General features: G+C 44.6%; 1 protein-coding gene across 1 annotated transcript in view; it reads left to right on the top strand.

Moving 5' to 3' along the window:
* The window catches only part of tnfsf10l (TNF superfamily member 10, like), a 52827-nt gene that overhangs the window by 4 nt on the left and 29551 nt on the right, over window positions 1-23272 (top strand). The window contains exon 1 of the mRNA XM_068713253.1: window positions 1-507. This exon is cut by the window's left edge and continues 4 nt beyond it. Within this exon, the coding sequence (XP_068569354.1) occupies window positions 292-507 (216 nt within the window). The 5' untranslated portion in view covers window positions 1-291. The remainder of the gene's footprint in view (window positions 508-23272) is intronic.

The following is a 23272-nucleotide window of genomic DNA, read 5'->3' as shown; positions in this document are numbered from 1 at the left end:
GCCCCCTCTTGCTGCGCTCTCCCGGTTGCAGCCCATCAGTCCTCCGCTGCCTCCCTCAGCAGCTTTACGCAGCAGTTGAGGACAGACCCGAACTTTTTTAAACTTCCAGGTCGTGTGTCTCCTCTCCTCTCCTCTCCTAACCCGCTCGCCTCCTCTCCCCTTGCTATGGTCGGCAGCAGCGGACGCATGGAGATCTAACTGCGCTCCACGGTTCTTTCTCTCTCGGCTGCTCCCTCGGATCTTGTTTTAGTTTTTTGGGGGTTGTGGTCTGCTCATGCGTCCGGGAATGCCATGGCCACTCCGAGCGCACAGCAGCAGGATTATTTCAGATCGGTGAGCAGCGAGTCCACCACCTACATGATGGTCCCGGCCGGCGGGCCGAGCGGGACGAGGCGCCGGGAGGCGCCGTCCAAGATGTGGGTGGCGATGGTGGTGATCGTGGTGGTGGTGCTGCAGATCGCCTCCACCACGGGGCTCTTCCTCTACCTGAACATGTCCATATCGCAGGTAAGAGCTGCTCCCTAACAGGGCTGTGATCCTGCAGAAAGTGCGCTCTTTTGCGCACTGATTTAGCGAGAAATAGACGTGTTTTGTGGGGGTTGTACTCGGACAACAGCTCAGCATGACTGCATTTGTGAAACAATGCAATCCGAGGGGGGGACGAGCCGGCAGCGTTTATCCAGCTAAACGGGTTTAAACTGCGAGTTTAAGTGAACACACTGGAGCCATTTGGGTGGAAAGTAGTCCTGGTTGTAGGTTGCAGATGTTGTGCGCGGAGGTGAACCATGCAGGTCAGCGATGGAGGTGGGAGAACACCCTCCTGGCTTTCTATTCAATATCAATACATCTCTGCAACCTCCGGAGCAACAAGTCCTCCAGAGCAACAAGTCCTCCGGAGCAACAAGTCCTCCAGAGCAACAAGTCCTCCGGAGCAACAAGTCCTCTGCTGCAACAGTTGCACAGCTGAGGTTTGATTGCTGCACTCTATAAATCAGAGCTGCTGTCACCGCCGGTTAACATCTGTGCAGATGTGCACGTGAGTGTTGTCCCATTAGGGGGGGGGGGGGGGCTTAAAGACCTAATTAATTCATGAACTTCCACAGCTTCCACCTTCACGTCTCTGTGCTCATCCTCATCCTCTGCTGTGGATTTAAGGGAAAGTTGCTGTGACTTAAAGGCGCACACACACACACACACACACACACATACACACACACACACACGCACAGTTGTACGATTAGGTTGAGGCCGGTTTACAGTGTAACGCTACTCCTCTCCTGCTCCGTAAGAGGAAGCCGGTCTGCGCCTCTTCTCCACATGAGAGCATCTCTCCCACACTCTTCTCTTTTTCTCTTTTTTGGGGAGAATCCCCGTCAATAGATGCTTCTTCTTGACTGATATCAGGATTCGTGCCTGTTAAAAATGCATTTTTGCACTTTGAAGTTGAGCGATAGCAAGGTCACGTCCGTAACGTCCACAGAGGATGAAAAGTGATCTTTAAATCACGCATTAGACCTTCTGCCACGAGAGGAACTCGCCTCGCTTCCAATCCACTTACTGGCATGAAAGCAACCATCCTGTGCATCGGCTACCAGCTGTAGACATGTACGGCACATGCTTTTATTGCATTAGATCATAAGTGAATACGTAGAGGTACTAAGGGGAGCCACAGCTCCATCTCTGGGGGTTTTGATTTCTTTTTTTCGACGCGTCGGAGCCGGGCAGGAAATGGCATCAGGAATAGTTTAGGGATGACAGGGGGGGGGGGGGAACACGGAGCTCTGTATCGTCTGTAGGCGAGGATCTGGGAATCCCCCCCCCCGGTTCTCAAGCGAAGGCCGGCTATTTTTAAATTTAAATCTGGAAACAGGCCCCCCTCGCTCTCACCACCCCTCCATGCCGGTGGAGACAAAAAAAGATGCTTGGAACAAATGGAACAGGGGGAAGCACAATGAGGAACGCTCCGGTGTTGCCTCGGCTGCTGCTGCATTCACACACACACAAAGAAAACCGACAAACGCACACATGTAGCCCTCGATACAGAAGCTCTGGATGTGTCCTGCTGGTTCTCGTGTCTGGATGAGGCTGTTTGTGCAAACTTGTGGAGATGTGAGCGCGAGGACAGATTGAGAAATGCTCCTGCAGTTCTAGGTCCAGAGGCCTAATCAAACCCAGTGGTTGAGTCACATCTTGCAGTTGGCTGAGCAGAGAGTGAACTCAAGACCCGTTCAGAGGAATAATAGACCTTTTCATTGGCGTTTTCAGGACAACAGCTTTGGCCCGTGTTTAACTTCCTGTTAGCCGAAGCGTCGACAAACACCGCAACAGGAAACACAAAAAAGGAGTCCATTCAGATTGGTTTATGTTCTCGAGTTAGGAGCGGGAAAACGTAGCAGTTAGCTGCGAAGATATAGTAGAAGTAGAACAGGAGCACAATGGACAAAAGACAATGGTGATTGTTGTTAGTTGTCATGGTGACAACGCATGTAAGTGGGGCCATAAAGCTCGCTGGGAGGAGAGCGGCCCACTGTTGGGCTCATTCTCTGTAACCGGCGTAGCATTAAAGCATCGGTGGGATTAGCAAACTGGCTAAGTAGCTCGCGGACAGCTGGCTAGTTAGCTATCTTGCTAATCCCACCATTGCTTTAATGCTACGCCGGTTACAGAAAATGAGCCAAAACAAAGTTGTCGATCATCGGTTTTAGTCGTTACGGCAAAATGCCGTAAATCTGTTTAGTTACGTTAGCCTGCTACGACGCTCCCAATGACAACGAATGAATTAATCAGTAACATACATGTTGGATGCAGCCCGTCTGTCTGTTGTGTAACTTCTCTTTGTCATCTCTGGAGGTATAAAAAATAACTACATCAGCTACGTTTCAGATGCAACATGTTGCACCTTTTAATCTGCATTAAAATGGGGGTTTTTTCTGTGTGTGTGTGTGTGTGTGTGTGTGTGTGTGTGTGTGTGTGTGTGTGTGTGTGTGTGATTGGCATTCCATTCCTCACACTTCACTGGTCCACTTTATTATTGTTTGGGTTCACAGATAGGCTGACTCACCCCTACATGCAACAATACACCCGGTGTGTGTGTGTGTGTGTGTGTGTGTGTGTGGTCTGACTCACTCAGAAGAAGTTTGAGCTTACTGTGGATGTTTCTTAGGCTGTGTGGTCCGTTTAGCCCCCCCCCCCCTAAAAGAAGTCTATATTTTGGTCTGTTCTCTCTGTGTTTGTGTGATTTAAGTGTATTTGTACGTGTGTGTGATCGTATGCTGTTATCCTTGCGATAGCATGAGAACCTCCAGGCATAGAAACAATTTGTCAGGTCCACAAAGGACCAGATTTTACATTTGATAAAGTGTTAAGAGTTCGGCTGAAGTTACAACATGGTGAAGTAGATAAGGTAGCCAGCCTTGATAGAGCGCCTCAGTTCTTCGACAACCAAATAATAACAAGACTGAACTCACGTGGGTCGTTTCTGACAGTAAACTACACATCTTTGGGTTTTGGACTGTTGGTCGCACAAAGTAAGACACTTGAAGATGTCATGTTGGGATGTTTTATAGACTAAATGATTAAAGGACTAATCGATAAAGCAATTAGCAGATTCATTGATAATGAAAAAGTTGGTTATTTACAGCTAGAGCCGACGCTTGACCTCCAAAAGGTGGCATTTGTAATCACACTGTCCGCGGTTCAAAAGCTGCATTCTCTCTAGTGTCCACCAGGGGGCGACTCCTCTGGTTGTATAGAAGTCTAGTCTAAAATGACTCTACTTCTCTCTTGATTTATTCCCTCAGTAAACATTGTAAACATGAGTTTATGGTCTCAATCTCTAGTTTACAGTCTTCTTCAATACAGCATGATGTTCATTTAGTAGATTATGGTCCATTTAGAGTCAAACACACCATAAAGCAGGGGATGATTTAGGGGCGGGGCTACACAGTGATTGACAGGACACTACCACCAGTTTGTTTTCACTTCACATACATTAACTTGGTTAACTTGTTGGTCGCCTAGAAACGTCTTCGTTCAGTTGTACTTAGCTCCACCCTCCGGAGTCACTTCTGGTTGCTAAAAAACCAAGATGGCGACGGCCAAAATGCCCAACTTAAGGCTTCAGAAACAGCAGTCCACAAAAACCAATGGGTGACGTCACAGTGAATACGTTTACTTCCTATATACAGCCTATGGTCACCCTCCGTATTTCATCTTTAACTCTACATTTGACTGTCAAATCATGACAAAAATCCCCTTTATTCAGGATCCGCGTACGTGTCGATAGAGTCTGGAAACAAATATTGCTTTCATTCCTCTGTGGGATTCCCCTTTATAAAGACAGCGCCTGATGAAGTTTCCAGACAGGAAACACGAGGAGAGAGACGATATGCAGCCAATGTCCCTCAGCTAGAATCGATCCATCGCTGTCACCTCTTAAACCACATTGCTGGAATTTGCCTCACATGACCTCCGTTGCTTTTTTCCATTGCTGCCTACGTGTTTCCCCGTGACGCAACGTAAGAAAAGCTCATTGCTGAACCTAAACTTCTGCACACAGGCGACGATACACTGCTAGAAAATAGCGTTGGTGGTCATCTCCATCCACACACACAGTGTGTGTTACATTTCTCAGTCCTCCCTCCCTGTGTGGCCTCAGCTGTTATAGCTCCTATAGCGCAGTATAGAGCAGTATAGGCCTGTTGCTGTATATTTACCCCAGCGCTTCACACTGGATCAGGTTTTATTGGTGGAGGTGAAGAAGGCTGGCGTTACCGCTAGAGGATCAATGGATGTCATAATATATATATATATATATATATATATATATATATATATATGGGGGGGTGTCTTTCAGTGTGTTCATCATCAGATACCAATTTAGACTCAAATCATATCCTAGACTGCAAATATTTAGATTTAATTTAAAGCTTCTAATATAAACCTCCCACACCAGACTCCATTGCCAAAATACACATTTTTTTCGGCCGCTCTCTTCATCACACCTTCCCCCCCCCCTGCAGTCTCTGGTGTTATGGTTCAAGTCCAAATCAGCGATTCGAGTTACAAGTCAGTTTTAGGGCTCATGGGGGAGGGAGGACGAATTTTTCAGGAGTGACACACAAAGCAGTTCTTTTCTTTTGCTTTTATGGAGGTAGGAGTGGAGAAGTTAAGTGATTCTTTGGCAGTGTGTGTGTGTGTGTGTGTGTGTGTGTGTGTGTGTGTGTGCATCTAAACAGGCCCTGGGCCGCTCTCCAAAGTTACGCGAGGTGTTTATATGGGTGTAACACACAAAAAGAACAAGGCACGGTAAATGGGAGAAGGTGAAAGACATACATTTGGCTTTATTTTCGCCTTCATGACTCAATGAAGACGACGAGGCCAAAACTGACGTCAGCTGAGTAATCCCAGAGTAACAGACCTGTTGGCTTGTGCAGTGGGGGGGGGGACACTTTTTTAAAAAAAAATGACAAACCTTTGCGACCCAATTTACAATAGGTGATCATTTTTACTGCCATTTCCACCAAAAAACTGCCATTTAGAGGAGATATACCTTTGTTTTATGCATGTTTTATTGAAAACACTACTACATGTTAACTACTTTATAGTAGTTAACATGTAGTAGTTAACTACTTTATAGTAGCTAACTACTTTCAGTGTGCTTTAGCTAACAGGAAGTTAGCTGTTTTTGTCGGTCTTTGGGAGTCGCTCATTCGGATCTCCCTGGTTTTGTTGCTGAAACAATAACAAGAGTATTAAAAAAAAGAAACCTGCTCAGCAGAACCGGTCTTAAGGTCGACTCTTCGTATTTGGGCGTGACGTGCAGAAGTTGCTCGTAAACACTCGTCACAGCAGAAACGCACGTTCAGACCTGTTGTTTCTGCAGCAGCTCCGCTAACATGCTAACGCGCTAACAGACGGTTCACTCGTTGTTCCAAAGATTGGACAGTAAACTCATGTGATTGGCCTGTCTGAATCCAGGATATATGAAGGTTTGATATGAAAGGGGGAACCTACAGCGTCATAGTTGGGACGGTCTGACGGTAAAGCGTCGGTGTTTGACGGGTTTGGGGAGCGGTGATGCGTTGGGGAATCCCCTCACGTTTGGTCGGCGAAGCTCTCCGATTCGTCTGGCATCGCGAGACTGTGATCGCACGCGATACGAGTCGTCTTTAAACCAACAGAGAGACAATGATGATTACACATGGAGACGAGGTTCTTTTAAATCCTGAACTGGATCCTATATTTCCAAACATTTGAACGCTCCCTTTAGAGCCAAACTTAGACACATCCCAAATGTTTTCACAAGCTGAGAAGTACTCCTCGTGACGGGTAAACCGAGAGTGAAATGGTGAATCAGAATACTTCTAGATTTAAACTCTGATGAACTCTCCTTAAACCCATAGTTCTGTATTTCAAATGCCCCAAAGTCTCCGAAAAGGCCAAAACATGTCAGCTTCAATTTCAAGTAAATGTGTGAAATGCAGTATATTTTCGTTTTGAATAAATGTTATAGCCGTTGGCGTCTTGGGTTTGAATAATACTTGAAGCGAGGCGTTATGAATGTATATGATCTGATACTGTGTTTTCTAAAAGATAAACATAAAGGGTGGTTTAAGGGGGAAGTCGAGAACTTAAGAAGTTAAAGTTCGAACAAAACATTTTTCTTTTACAGTATATATAGCGTGCTGCCGAGTTTCCACTATTTGCGCTAAGCTAAGCTAAGCTAGCTGGCTGATTTACCGCACAGACACGTAAGTGATGTCAATCTGTTCATCTAAGTCTCTGCAAGAAGGGAAAATAATAAAGTATTTCCCGAAATGTTGAACTATTCCTTTAATGCGACTCTTAGAACAGTACGATCTCAGGAAACAAGATTATCTTTAACTTCTTTTTAGCAAAATATCTTCACATTTTAAATTAGAAGTAATTTTAAATGCAGCAAGAAGAAGAAGCAGAAATTAATTTTGCTCTAAAAATGTCAAAATTGTTGCAGCTATCATGTGTTTGAGCCTTAATCTGAGACCTTTGGGCGCATCATCTTTGCTCCCAATCTTTTACAGTTTCTCTCTGTTAAGTAATCTCTTAACCCCCCCCCCCCCACCCCCCATCACAAAAAATGTTAATGACCCCCTGAGACAAGATTTCCAGCAGAGCAAATGAGGTTATAAAAGTTAGCAAACACGGCGTTTCCTCACCACAAAGTGTCTCAAAAGTGAAGATGGAGCGCTGCAACAGAGAGGGATCATTCCAGAGTCAGAAAATGAAATAAATGACGACTGGAGAGGAGTCTGTTGCTATGCATTACGTCATCTGATGGACTGCAGAACCACACACACACACACACACACACACATGACCTTGGTTCGGCAGCTTGATGCGTGAAAACAGGATATTTGTGTTCCCACGTTGGAATGCTCATTAGGATGTGGCTACAGCTGTGTGTGTGTGGTGTGTGTGTGTGTGTGTGTGTGTGTGTGTGTGTGTGTGTGTGTGTGTGTGTGTGTGTGCCAACAGCTGGTACTGTGTGTTATCACTCTTGTTTGCTCAGCCAACACGGCTATAAAACGCTGATTAACGATTTTTGGGGAGCTAATGGACCTCTCTGCTGCATGTGGTGAACTGATACCGGTGCTGCTGAACCGTCTGTGCACCTGGTACCACCTGGTACCACCTGTTTTCACTTCTTCTTTTTAAAATATCTTTATCGTGCGTGTCAACTGCCGAGTCAGCTGAGTTACTGCGCTCTAGCATATGTTCGAGTCGGCTTTTAGTTAGTCACCGTCTGCGGCTGATGACACCCTGTGAGTGATGCACTGTACATGTGAACGCTGTCCGTTTTGCACAGCGATGGAATGAAAGACGAGTAAAGCCGCTCAGATAAACTCACATTAACGGGATAAAACTGTAAAAAATGTAACGTAAAGACGTCAGACGACGCAACGAACGAGCTGCGGCGGCTAAAAATTGTCTGAAAGTGGTGAAAAAAGTTTTTTTAGAACAACAGATATAAACTGAAACATTAATCCAACAACTCTATCAGAATCATAATAAAAGGAATTTAAATAAAAACAGCTGACGTACTTTCGCCGCAGTAAGAAACAACAAACAATGTGTTTTTTATGAACCTGAAACAGAGTTTGTTGGGTCCAATTTGTTGAATTTAACAAATGCTCAGTAGAACCAGACCCTGGAGCCGACGCGTGAGCCTTTACCAAAATAAAAAATAAAAACCAGAGCGCCCGCGCAGAACGGTTCGGTAAATACGAGCCTCTGGAAAAGGGATTTCGTGATGGGTGGCGTTACCAGGAAACAGATGGTTAAAGACATAATGTACATAAATTGGAGCGTGGAGGTTCTTCTCCGTGTTGACCCCCTACGGTGAAATGTCCGTCCTCATCTCAGATCTCCCCCCGTAGGAGCCCCATGTGGCTCCCATCATGTGGAAACCAAATCCTCCAGACTCCGTGTGTGTGCGTCGTATCAAAGGAGAGGCAAGCTGCGCTGCCCTGTTGGAACATGTCCAACCGGTCCAAGGATAGACTTTGGGTTTGGGGGGGGGGGGGGTGACAAGCGGAAAAAAAGCGGAGATGAAGATATTTGAAAGGGAAAGTACAGGAAAGTGGTTTTCGATGTTTTTGTAAAGGTTGCTTTGTGATTTGAACGTACTTTGCCAGAGTTCAAGATCATTTTCATACAATATTGCAAAAAAAAAAAGTGTAGAAATAAAGAAAAGAAAATGATGACATAATCAGGTTATGTCATGTGTCAAACTCGTGTCTCCACTGGAGCTTAAAGGGTGATGAGGGGAGTTATTGATTAGAGAAGCAACACTTGTGATGTTAACTTTGGTTTCAGGCTTGTGCTGTGATTACAACGCTTACACGGTGGTTACAGAAAAAGTTAAAGAATGTGTGTGTGAGTGTGTGTGTGTGTGTGTGTGTGTGTGTGATTAGCCAGTGGTTGATTGGACGGAAAGTTCTAGTAGGTCTAACATGATCAGACCCTGGGAATGGGCACACATCTCTGTCCTGGGCACAAGAAGGAGGGCTTGTTAGTGTCAGTCACACACACACACATACACACACACACACACACACACACACACACACACACACTTGTTCTCTCTGTGATATCAGCATTGGACTCTCTCAGTAACAGAACCCTCCTGTCAGCTCTAATTTCTGTACCAATTAAACAACCGGCGAACTCTTTTTCCTCCCTCCAACATGATCTTTTCCATCTTTCCACCCATTCGCGTCCCACTTCCACAGCCTGCTCCACCAACCGCAGTGCTGGCCGTCCTTTTGTCTCATGGACTGTCGAGAACGACGTCTTTAATGAAAGCATACCCGAAACCTCTCATTGCTCGCTGTCGTGTAGATCCAGAAGAAAAGCCACAGAAAGACATTCATCGCTGATGTTTCACTTCCTCAGCTCCAGACTGCTGCTAGTGTTTATGGCGTAGCGACTCACAACACCGAGTCCGTTAAGAGGCTCGTTGGGTTCTTGGGAGATCGCGGGTCATCCGTGACTCGGGGGATCAAACCCTGGGCAGGGATTTGGCTTCGGAAAAAACCTTCATAAAAAAAAGAAAAGCTCTGGGAAAAAGGGGGGAAGACTTAGAAACAACGAGAGGTTCTTTTGCTCTCAAGTTTGGTCTGTTAAAAGTTGGAGGTAGAGCAGGTTTAAGAGCGCAGACGTTGACGCCATTGCTAAATCACGGCGCCGTAACTTTAGCCGTAACAGTTTAGCTCTCTAGCAAATTATAAGTAGGACGAACGAGTCAGCCAATTTATGTTGCATCAGCTCGAGTCATCGTCGATGAAACAAAGGCAATCCTCGGCCTCTCGGCGTCTTAAATTAAAGCTCAGTCGGAGCTGGCAAGGAGCTAAATCGGTGGTGGCCAGATATATTTTTGATTTTGGGCCACATACAGAAAAAACAGGCCGAACTATAGCGAATGAAGAGTTTTCAACCAGTTAAACTGTAAGAAAATCTGTGTTTATAGACCAGCACTATTAAACGTTTGACTTCACAGGAGTTTAACACGGCGCGCTGCCTAAGTGCCAAACTTCAGACATCATAATGATGTGTGTAAATAGAGGTAGAACGGGCCAAAACTGCCAAATACTGGTTTCTGTCCGTGGCCTGGAGGCCCACTTAGAAGATTAAGATGCCAATGTAAATCTGTAAGTCTTGTATTTCCTGTTTCGAGAGGTCAAGACGGAGGCGATCTCACTAAACTTGGTCAACATCTGTGTTTAAACGAACGAGTCTTTTAATCAGAACAAGTCTTTTTAAAAAACGCAGGAGTTTGGCCAAACCCAGATCCAAATCACACGGAGGAAATAAATGCCAACATACTGTACTTGTTTGGACAAAAAGACAGAAGTCCAGCTACTGCTCCTGGCCTCTTGTGGAGGAGATAAAGATCTTGTATGAAAGGTTAAGAAAACATGTGTCTGATGGAGTATTGAGTTTCAGGCTTTGTTGCTTCCAAAATATTATGACTAGAGAGGGACAGTTGAGGCAAATCTAGATTGTGACCATGAGGGGTTGGAAAAGGATATTTTTAAGACACAATGGTTTATTTTAATTGAGGACAAAGACTTTTCTGGACAGACTTTGGTGGTAATCCATCTGATCTTTGTGTTTCGAGGACGGGGGACGGCGTTTAGTCTGACAGTAAGAGCTGGATGAACTTCCTGCGTTAGATCCTCAGAGAGGTGAAAGGTAATTCTTTGGCAAGATAACGGGATAAGTAGCAAAGAGTCCGGACAGGTTTTTTTTCCTTTTTTAGAGAGTTGGCAGCGGCGGCGGCGGCGGCGCTCGTGAGACGTTCAAGATGTTTCTCAACGCGCTGCACAAAATGCACGATGATGGCTTCGATTAAAATAAAAGCCAAAGGGTCGACACGCTGCACGTCAACAGAAAGCAGCCGCCGAAAAAGGTTGTAAATCTGTTTTTTTTACAGCCGGACTGATTCAAGTCAGGACTCTGACATGAGCAACACATTTTTAGATAATGAAGGAAACGAAAGGCGATCCGTTCAGTTTGATTCTCCGATAATGGGAGTCTGAGACTTTTCAAAGGATTCGGAGCCTCGCAGTCCGTCACGGCTCACGATAACCTTTGACTCCGCTGTCGAGCTGTAGTCAAAGTCTCTCTTGATGAAGTGTTATCTGCATTTCTACTAAATGTTCAAACTGCTCCTTACAGTGGTGGGCTCACCTTGGTACTCTTCTTCTCTAGTGTTCACCCTGATGATGGATACCCTTCTACAGATATTAGCATTTAGTCTGAATATTTCATAGAAACGCAGGAAACTGAAGCTTAAAATTTCACTTAGACATTTTTTTGTATATTTAGTGTTTTGTGGAGAAGAAGTATGTCATTTGGGATTTGTTTTGTCACAGTGACCCTAAATAAGCCACAGTAATCCGCTATTATTTGTGCCTTAAGTGTGCAGAGACTTGTGCATCCCTACAGTGTCCCACACGCAGCAGGAATGCCATCTAAAAACAATCCTAACCTGTTTTTTAGAAATAGCCATTCACCGGGCATTCTTGTGGGAACGTCTGGTCCCCACCAGAGAAAACACAGGTCAACACAATCTCCGAGAACAATAACACTTGTAGGCACGGCAGGTTTATTTGTAGAAGCACACTTCAACGAGGTGATTCAAAGTGCTTCACATAAAACAACCACATTTACAGACACTTTTGTTGCCCACCCAGAGGGACCCCACAGCGGCAACGCCGACCCCAAACCGCTAGACCTTCATTGTGTGTTCTTTGGTCGAACCTTTCCCGAATGCGATCATCCCAGCGGTGGAAAATATCACCTGAAATGAAAGTGTTATTGTAAGAGGCAGACTTGCTAAGCGGCTCATTGGGCCAGTTCTTAATCCTATCAGAGCGACGGCTAACTACCTGAAGGGTTCTGTAAACGGACTGCAAATGATCTCCAGCTGTTCGCCTTGTTTGGATTCGGTCGGCACGGAGCGACCGTGAGCGTCAACTCACAGCTGGCGCAGAAGTCCACGCGTCAGGACAGATTACGCCAATGTCAACGGGACCCGGTGGATCGGGGAGAGCAGCTTTCTTCCGTCTGAATTTGGTCGACACAACAGATGTTCCTCTTCCCATTATCCACCACGTGCCAATCAGATTGTTCTTCTGGTGACCGGTTAATATTTACCAGGTGTCACTGATAAAATGGACGACGCAAAGGCCTGAAAGAGAACGCCACCGTTTGTTCTTGATAACAGCCCAGGTGTGTTTACTTATATTATACGTTGCTGCACTATTTGCCAGTTGTCCATTATGAGTTTTAAGTTACTCTTCACATGTGGTAAACTTGGAAACGATTGAGTTGCACCATTAGTTTTGCAGCAGCTCATCTATCCTCCTTTTAAACCTTTCTTTGTCTCTCTCGCATCAACTTTGTCGCCTGGAGCGTTTTCTACCGTCGGTATGTGTGCACAGGTGACTGAAACGAACTGGAAAGTCCTGACCTCTTCTCGCTCTTGTCTTTTTCTTTTTCCTCTTCCCCGTTCCCGAGCCAGATGACTTAACGAGAACCAGAAACTTAACCCTTGGAACCAGAGCGAAAGTTTTACTGCGACTCTTTCAATTCCTCAGCGCCCGCCGGCTCAGATAAGGCAGCTCCCATAAACAGAGTGTACGGTAAACTCTTGAGATAACTTTTTACTACTTCGTTTCAACCTAAACAGCAGCGTTCTCAATTGTCTTTACGTGGGGGGGCGACAAGGAAGTTAAAAGAGAAAGAAAGAAATGACCGGAATATCAGCAGGCAGGTCCACCCTTTCTTCAAACTTTATTTAAACTGGACGGAATCCAAAACAGCAAAAGCTGACAAAGAGAGGTCAACAGTTCCACACGCGAGGGCTGGGAGTGGTACGCCGCTGCCCTGCTGCTGAGGGATCATTAACCTCCTGCGATCATCCGCATCGACGCAAACACGCAATCGTGCAAACACTAAAACACGTAGCGTGCGCAGATGTGCGGTGAAGCGCGCAGGTAACAAAAAAAACAACATTAAACCCGTCGGATCACATTCCTCAACCACAAAGGAAAGTAGGTTAAACACAAACAAAACACTGAACAGGACGCAAAGAGAGGGAAACTGCCTGCAAGTAATTCCATTAATGCCTCTAAGCAGAAGCAGACTATCTTTTAGACTGATTTCATAATGGATCATGTGAAAGCATGTGCGGGCCATATGTTTGCATGTCTTTTTAAGAATCACTACCTGAAGCTCGTTACCGAATGCTTTCTAACGTGTACACAGTCGCGGTTTGTTTGCTGTGATTTAAAGCTGGGGGGAAGGCGGTATATTGTTGGAGTCACTGGGGGAAAAAATTCCGTAATAGCTCTTCAGCTTATTGTAATTTAAGTGGTGTATGAAAGACTTCTGCTCCTCCTTTGGTTGGTTGGGAGACCTTTGGCCAATCGCGGGTCATTTCAGAGAGAAGGGCGTTCTCTGATTGGCCCGTTCTAACAAACGCACCTCCCCTTCAGATGGCGAAAGCCAGATTCCGACGACGGAATACGCTGCAAGAAAAGAGAAGTCGCCATTTCCAGCATTGGCAACAATTACCCACGCTGCAAAGCAACCCAACAAAAAAAAAAAAAGAGGTGGAAGGAGATGATCAACGCGTCAAAAATTATAGAAAATAACTAAAATAAACTGCCTCCGCCAGCTTTAAAGAGCTCCACTTTGAAGACTTAAGAAGCCAGATCCTGTGAATAATCAGACTTCAGCGTGGTCTCGTTCGGTTTCCTGCTTCAGTTTTTCCCTGACAGCTGTTTTACTTTATACGTAGGCTGATCAGATTTGGGTAAGGTTCTTTGATGCATGTTGTTTTTGTTTAGATGTTTTTGATACCAATCAGTTCCCAAGTGGATCTATTCTTTCGTCCTTCCAACAACCAACAAGTTTAAACAACTCGCCCAACGGCTGCAGCTGCTCACCGCTGACATAAAACGCCGATTGCTTAAATGCAGAGACATATGGACGCGCCGTCTGTCCCCTTAAAAAGCTGCGACAAGAGCAGCTCTTTGAAGGTCGTGAGCTATCATCATCGTCACTAATGTCCAAAAAAAAAAAAAGGGCAGCAATCAAGGTTCAAAGACGGGCAGCGGTGACGCGATGTGATAGAAATCTAACGGCGAACACGACGTCTTAATCATCCTCTCACTTTTGGAACGACGCCTCTAAACGTCACCTAAAGCTGCACTGATGCTCTTTCGCTGATTGATGCGCATGAATCACAAGAGCTTGTTGTTTTAACTGTTTCGCTTTCTGTTCGACTCGTGACGAGAATGTTTTTTTGTTTTTGTGAAAGCATTGTGTTGGCCTCGACGCCCGCTGCCGTTATCGTGAGAAGTTTACAAAGACCAAACACGCATTCCCAGATGACTGGCGTTTCTAGGAAAGACAAGTGAGCTATTGAGAAGAGAGGGGGGGGGAGGGAGGTAGAGTTTGGAAGTTGAGGATTAGTTTTTTTCTTTTTTTTTTTAAATCACCTTTAGGCTCCGGTCGTCCTCGTGTTTCACGGCGATTTGAGGATCAATTTCCAAAGCCTGTTTATTCACAGTACCAATTATTTACCCAGCAGACTGCAAGTCCTGTCACGAGCAATCAGTAGTGAGGCGGATTGAGACGTAGACCCAAAGCATACGCCGTTACTAGGTGAACTTTTTTTTTTTGGTCTTCGTCTATAATGTGGCTCCTTGAGGTAAACTGACGATGGCATGTGAGGTCGGGCCAGGACGCATGTGGTTCTATGAAACCGTGTTAAAAGCAGTGGTTTCGGATCCCTAATCTTCTATTGATTGTTCCTTTGGCCAAGATCCTAAAAATACTCCCCTGGGAGGTGTGTGTGTGTGTGTGTGCTGGGCTCTGGTTGGTTAATCAAAAATGGCCTTTTGTTTTTATTTTGTACCCAGTAAATACCTTTTGAGAGTAGTTGGCAATCAAAAAAAACCCCTCCGGTCCTGATCGCTCCTTAACGCGATGGATTGCTGAGAAAGCTGTTGGTCATTAAAAAGCAAAGCCGGCAGCTTTAACAAATAAATCTACGTTGGCACCGAGCCGGATGTCTGCGAGAGACGCCGAAGCCCCAAAGGGACGGAGACACGCGTGCGTTTATACTAAACGCTGTAGCAAATCATGACTTTAAACCCATGCACGCACATAAACACGCATGCGTTTGTCACATAAAACCACTTTAAAAAAAGGACTCTCGCCCCATGCGCACACAGTGCACACAATTACCAGAAGCTTGTATGTCCATGCAAGTATACGACGCTTCTGGTTTGAGTGGTGGAAAAAAATAAAAGATGTGAACAGTCAGCAGTTTTTAACGATCGCTTTGGTGCAGTTTTCACTGAAGAGAGTCGGAGTGTAAAATGTCTTGCTGTGCAGATGAACAGACAAAACAATCTCATTAACAGTCAGTTATAAATCACCAGCACACAGACTTCAGAAGAAATAAAATGTACGGGTGTTTATGACGATAGATCTTTCACAGAAGTTTTAAAACTTTAATAATGAGTGAATTGTTGTTTAACTTCACCACATTCATTCTGTCTTGCATCATGTTCATGTCTACTGATTACTGAGTGTTAGTGGGCCAGATGTTTTAAGAACACAGCGATCGATGAAACATACCAATTAGAAAGTTATTTCAGTGAGTCGACCCTTCAGTGGCCTCTCGATAGTGTTCATGGATGTTGCCAGCTGGCTATGTAAGAAATCAAAACTCTGAGTGATTAATTGTTTCTACAGAAAAGGTAAAACACTTGTTGCTGAGCACAACACCAGAAATACAGAGGATGCACAGATGTTCCCAATAAAGCTTTTCTTTTTAATTTTGACATTTTTTGCACTTTTTTGTCAGGAGGTTGTTTTGAAACATCTCATTGACAAAATATTTTGTATGTAACGATTAACAAAGCTTGATATAGGAGAACAACCTAGAGGGAAAAAAGAGCTGTATGCGCAGAATGTCGACCTTTCATACATAAGCTTCATGTCAGCCTTGTTGAACGCTTCCAGAACTACGCAATGACGTGATTAACGTTAAACATATTTTCGTTAGGTTTAGGCAACAAAAGTTGTTGTTTAAGGTTAGAAAAAATATTTTGTTTTGCATTATATCAACAACCTGACGTAACAACCTGACATAACAATGTAACAAACTGACGTAACAACCTGACTTAACAATGTAGCAACCTGATGTAACAACATAACAATGTAACAACCTGACGTAACAACCTGACATAACAATGTAGCAACCTGATGTAACAACCTGACATAACAATGTAACAAACTGACGTAACAACCTGACATAACAATGTAGCAACCTGATGTAACAACATAACAATGTAACAACCTGACGTAACAACCTGACATAACAATGTAGCAACCTGATGTAACAACATAACAATGTAACAACCTGACGTAACAACCTGACGTAACAATGTAACAACCTGATGTAACAACCTGAAGTAACAACGCAACTTAACGTAGCGCTAAGTAACAAGATAACGTAACAACTTTAACAACATAACGAGCAGAAATGAAAAAATGTAAATGCTCAAGTCAACATTTACGTATGGTTTCACACGGGACATGCACAGTGGTCTCTGGGTGAAAGTCTGTTTTGGGTTTGTTTGTTTTACGTGTTTTTTTAAGTCGAAGTTTTAGTTGAAGTCGTTTCTCCCACACACTGCCGATCCCAACCGCCCTCAGTCAACTCTCTCTCCCTTGTTATACTCGTTAATACAACATTCAAAAATGGTCGCTCGATGATATACGGCATCACTTGCTCTGACCAAATGCAAAAACTTTCACGAATCCGTTATTTGCAGAAATACAATTTCTCCTGGTGACTGGGCTGCCACCACTACGAGGTGCTGTGGAGAGCGCAGACATTACCAGACGTTATTTATTCAGTTCAGAACTCCAAATTATGAGTAAAAAAAATTTAAAGTCAGGTTTTTCCTCCTTTGCCTTCTATTAGTGTGCTCTCTCCTCCTCCGGACTCTGAAGGCTGTGTATTACTCAGCAGGGTGTAACTCAACATGATGAAGCTGGTTCCACCGCGCCGGACTTTCACCGTGTTTTATTTCACTTGTGTATCCCCCTGCCTCTGTGTTTGGGTAAAGAGATTTATGTGCAGTGCCACTGCTAGCGAGGTCTGTTATTTCACCCCCCCACCTAAAAAAAAACCCACTCTCTTGTCTCGTCTGTTTCATCACAAAAGTTGAGAAAGTACACTGAAATACAGCCAACTCTCTCCTTCCCTTTCCCTCAGTCTTTGCTGTTCATCCCCCAACACACACACACACACACACACACACACACACACACACACACACACACACACACACACTCTCGCATGCTGGATTTGAGTTATGTGGCCAACTTCTCCTCTTCCTAATCCCTTCAAATGAGAGTTCTGGACTGCCAAGGAACTCCCAGACCAGCACACACAAAATTGCAGCCGGGTTTCCAAGTAGCCCTCTGAGATATTCTTTTCAGGGTTCGGTGTCCAGCGAGGGGGCCAGACAAACACACACTCTATTGCACACATACACACACACATACAATACATATGTGCACACACTCGCATACACTCACACATGGGAGGGAACAGTGGAGCATTGTTCACCGCTTCCTGAGAGAGCTGGCATCGGGATCACAGGAGCTCCGTCAGCCCCGGACCCTCCGGTTCAGTATGGACAGCAGTGAGAGACCATGTCCTCCGATGGACCGCTCCAACATGTGTGCAAACGGGGACGATCCCGGTTCAGCGCTTGTATTTGGAGAACGGTATTTGAAAGCTATGAGTGATCAAAGTTCAGGTTCAAAGCCAAAAATAATATTTTGACAGTTTGAGAAACCTTTTTTTTTTTTGGTGCTCTTTTGGCTTCAGCAGCTCTGCAGTTTCATAACATAAACAAACAAAGACAAAAAACCAAGTTGTTAGAAATGAGGAGTCAGTAGAAGGTATTAATACTCAAACTTTGGTGTACTGCAGTATTTGTGTGCAACCCGTTGGTTTTGCGTACGCTGACACGAATTGTCCGCTTTCTTCATGTTGCTTGGAACAACTTTTCTTCGGTAAAGACGTTACGAAATGAAAGTTGGGTTTAGCAAAAATACATTTTGTACAGTTAGGTTTAGGGAAACAATCCCAAACGGTAAGTTTAAGTAAGTAAATTCTACACTCTGTCACTCGGTCCAACAAACCGATCTTTTTAGCCAGGATGTTGGTTCCCCGCGTGGAACGAGATGTCAACGTTGATTTATTTGTCATGTAACTTGCGTACTTTAGTTATTTTAACCCAAACAAAGACTTTTTCCAAAACCTAAGTAGCTTAGTTGCCTAAACTTAAATAAGTTACTTCCTGTGAAGACGGAAGTTTATTTTGAAAAGACTATGCGTGTAACGGGTTCACGACACTGGTTGTTTTTAAACCTCGACAGCGATCTTTCCCAGAAAACATGTAAGTTATATATGTAGTATAAGATTTAGAAGATTGTTAACTGTTGTGGAAGACAATAAAAATCTATTGATTTTGTAGATTAGGTACGAGGCCGGATGTAGACCACTATAGACGTAGATCAAGCCGTTTCACCTCAAAGACCACCAACATGGCCGCCGTACAGCGTCAGACATTAAATCACCTGAGAGTAAACCAGGTATTTTTAGGACTTTACAGACTCCTCTTTCTGAGCCAAAAGTCAGACACAGGCACTCATCAAAGAGTTACATCGGAGCTTGTTGTGTTGCCAGAGGTTTTTAGCATGTGTTAGCCCGCAACGGACTTATTGCTCAAGTCATCGGCGTTGACGCGCTGATAAGATACGGCGCTCAGGGGGACCGTTTTTGCAGGTTTTCCGAGAGATGAGTCAGGACTTGGCAAACCTCCGAAGAAAGGAGCACTCAGGAGAGGAGGGGAGGGTCTTCTTCGGACCGTGTGGAGCCGTTCCAGTTGCATGCTCCCGGGGCATGGTAATGATGAAGAGTCCCCCCCCCCCTCCCCGTCTCTGGAGGCCTGCGTGTCTCTACTGGCCTACTCAGTCTCTCAAAGTTTCCTCTCAGCTTTCCAACAGTTCTACTTAACCAAAAACACAATGCGTAAAAAGGAAATAACTGATATCATCATGCAAGCGTCAGGTCTTTGGCCTTAAAAGGAGAATTGGATATCGTTACGATGTATTAACAAGACACGATAGTGTCGGGGCGCAGCAGATCGGATCAGCACAAAGGAAAAAAGGAAGCAAATATAACTTTTGGAGATCCCCCGATCACGCTTTTGTACCGCCGATACTAACTGCCGATCACCGATGATCCATAATGGCAGATCTTTTTGGTTGTTTTGTTTCATTATAAAAGCTCATCTACAAGGCTCCTGACTTTCTTCCCCACCGCCACCTTCCAAAAATCATTTCAACGGCATGTCAGGGAAATAAAAGTATTGTTTATGCATTACTTCTCTCAGTGTAACGTTATCAGGTATCGGCGGCAAGAAAGCAATGCCGATGTCCTGATCGCTTAATTTTTTTACTGAATATGGGCCGATAAAGATCGTCTGTAAAACTTTATTTCACACTGCGATTGTTCAGCCGCGTAATTAATCTACGATCCGTCACACCACTAGTCTAGTGACGAGGATAACCGTACTGTAACGTGCGTCAGTTGGCTTCCAAAGAGCCAGGGTCGGCTCTGCCGTGGTGCCGACTTCCACTTATGGCCCGACACCAGGCTGTCGGGGTGTGCATTACTATTGAGTGCAGAGAGGCTAAACTAGCTAATGCAGTTTGACATAAAACATGCGTCTGTGAGCCCCCGACTCTCACGGGAATATGTTCGGTGATAAACTGAAACAGGCCGAGTAGCTCTAGGGGTGGATGGGTTGGTCGGTCCGCCGCTTTGATCTACACTGAAACACCCCGAGCAGCTATTTCGATGAACGGCAACAAATTTGTGACACATGTCCACGACGCCTCCAGGATGAATACCAATGACTTTGGTAATTCATCCCCTTTTCATCTGGTGAGTTAATACGTGCGGCTTTGAGCGGAATGTCGCTGTTACGATCCAATTATTGGATGGATTGCCATTTAAATTTAGTAGCAACACTCAGGAAACCCCTTCAAGATGAGTTTCAGTACCTTTGGTGATTCTCTGACTTTTCATGAAGTCATCTAACTACAAATTAAGGAATCTGTCGTTGTGTGTGTGTGTGTGTGTGTGTTCTTCGCATATCTCGAGAATCGTTCATCCGATCTACTTCACATTTGGCGGATGTGTTCCTTTGGTTCAAAGGATGCGCAGTGTCGAAGTTGGTGCAATGCAACCAGGCGGCAACCTTCGGCTCTGCCGAGTGAAGCCGATGAGGAAGTGTCTTAAACTTGCATTCTCTCTACTGTCCATCAGACTCCTCTGGTTGTATAGAAGTCTGTGAGAAAATGACTCTACTACAAAATGTTAAAAGACGGAACCAGATAATTTTCATCTTTAATAAAAAAGTCAAACCAATTTATTGACTATCAAAGTAGTTGCAGACTAATTTAATAATAGACAACAATAATGCAGCTCTAGAAATGATGCATCAACCTTTCAGAAATTAAAAGATCGCTCACAAACTTTACTTCGGCAGAAGTTTTCTTTGTGCAGCTTTAAACCCCTGAGAAAGGAAAGCGTATCAACGTGATGATAATGCTTCTCTGCATAGCTCGGTTTGGCCTCTTGGCCTCGTCTTCATGTACTAATGGAGCAGAAAGTCGTCTCCTAATCTTGTTTTTTAGCTGAGTACAGTGGTGTGTACGGGGTTTTATTATTAACATAGACGGGACACTCCCTACCGGCCCTGTCGAAACTTAACGGACACAACCCACACGCACACACATTCCCCTATGAAGTCCTTAAACCTTTTATTCTCACGTACAAAAGACTCCTCAATAACAATTAATCCTTCAACCAGAACCACCAAAGCAGGGAGTGTGTTTTGGCAGAGGCGCCGGGGTAGAAACGAAGGCCCTGCTTTCGCTCCATTTGTTGCTGATTGAACGGGCTCAGTATCCACTCGTTCATGTGCGAAACCTCCCCGACACCTCTGCCAGTGGAAGCTGTCATCACAAGCGAACCTCACACTAGACAAACTGTCTCTGCCCAGATGCCGCCGTCAGCAGTTTTGGTTGGGAAGTGTCCCGATTGTATGCAGATGATCTATTACCGTTGCTTTCTGGATGCGTGAGACCTGGTTGGTTCCACTTGTCTTCTCAATGCAACTTTTGTCTGTCAAGTCTGTCCGCTTTGAGATTGGATCACGGTCTCGTCGGGATCCAGCAAGACCACATGCCAGGGTGGCCTGCCTCGTATCGAATTCGGATGCGGTGTGGACCACAGTCTGCATAGAATATAGACGTGGTCTTGATGATGTCACCCCTATAGGTGATTGGAATGCCGTTGGCTCACATTCTAACTGTAAAAATGGGCCAAGAGGTGGATCGTCGGTGGAGCCGAGACCAGAGGCTGTAAACATGTTTATTTCTGCTCGTGGCATTTTAACATGGAGGTCTATGGAGATCGACTCACCCCCGCCACGGATCGGCAAGCATGGGAACCCCACATTAAATAAAGAGTTAAACCATCATAGCGTGATGTGCCAATCTTCATGGGCTGATATTCAGAAAGAATCCCTGATAATCCTACAAGAGTGAGCAGCAACAATAACGGGGGACTTTTATTGTGAAGAACGAAACAGGAAATGAAATGTGTTTATTTGCTCCTTTGACCACGAAATACATCCGATGATTATAGGTGGAACCACGGTCTAAGTGTGTGCATGCAAATATGTTGAGATACTTTACTTGAGTATTTGTATGCTACTTTATACTTTCACTCCACTGTATTTAACGCGTTCCATTTCACAATAAAAGACAATTTGATGCATTATTATAGATTAAACCAGCAAAGTGGTGATTTAATCGATGCATCAGTAAAAATAGTCTAATATTATATGTTAAATAATGATAATATATCACTCTGAAATGGACTAATGTGCATAACGAGTAGATAAATACATTTTTGCTGATGATATATTTACTTTTACTTGAGTAAACCTTTGAATGCAGGACTTTTAGCTGCACTGGAGTGTTTTTATATGACATTGGTGCTATGTATGGTTTCAAGTTATCTAAAAACCTCTTCTGCCGCCGGTTCTTGGAGAACAAAAAGCAGTGCTCGGAATATTCTAGCGAGGGAAAACGTATAATTTTCATTTAAAAGCGTCAAAATGAAAAAAGCTTTAGATTTCTAATGTTTGGCCAAATTTAATTTACGATCCCAGGTGCAGACATTTCTCTGCCATCAGGAAGAAATAAATCTAAAACAAATAAAAAAAAAACCCCTTCAGACCATTTGGTCTCATGTCTTGTTCGGAAAGATAAATTAGAGTTTTGTAGTTCTGTACCGACACGCTACATTATCTCTACATGTTTCTGAAGTAAGAAGTTTCCCTCTCAGCTTCACATGCTTGGCATACGTGACATTATTTGACAAAGTTGACCTCAACCTGGATCGAAAGCTCGCAACCGGAATGTGCACCGACTGGAACAATTACATGTGTGTCCAATTAGACTCATTATGGGTTGTTTTTTTTTTTGTCCCCGCAAAGACTCGTGAAGCCATTAAAGACGTGAGTCATCCCTTTTTCGGGACTGGGCAACAAGTTGAGACCGTTTTTTTCTTTTTTCTTCTTCCCGTAAGCGGCCCTGTCCTTTCTCGCTTGGTTTGAGCGCAGACAACGTTATCTTCAGTGGAAACGGGGGGGAAATCCACTCAGGCATAAACATGGACGGTATCGGCTCGGGACAAAGAGAGGAGTGAAGGGGAAGAAAGAAAAGACAAAAGGAGGTGGGGGGGAATCAAGCGGAAATAAATTAATATAAAATAAATGATAGGGTGAAGGAGTGCAGCTCTAATCGCTCCCTCCTCATCGGTGCTTGTTATAGAGTCGTTAGCTGGACTTTCAGACCGTGACGCTTACAACCTCCCTGAAGGGTACCGAGCCTCACGGAGCCTCACTCGGTCGACCCGTGTTGCCTCTGCAATTACGCGAAAAACATTTCAGATGGAGGTCGCTGCCAAACAGGAAACGCAGCAAAAAAAAAAGGGGGAAAGAAAGGACTCATTAGGTGTCTGGATATGGACGCAGTAGGCCAGCTC

Source organism: Cebidichthys violaceus, unplaced genomic scaffold (genome assembly GCF_023349555.1).
Source record: "Cebidichthys violaceus isolate CVI_PGR_0920_01 unplaced genomic scaffold, fCebVio1.0.p SCAF_19, whole genome shotgun sequence".
NCBI classification, from domain to species: domain Eukaryota; kingdom Metazoa; phylum Chordata; class Actinopteri; order Perciformes; family Stichaeidae; genus Cebidichthys; species Cebidichthys violaceus.
The sequence above is the reverse complement of the archived record's forward strand: the minus strand, read 5'-3'. Positions and strand labels throughout refer to the sequence as shown.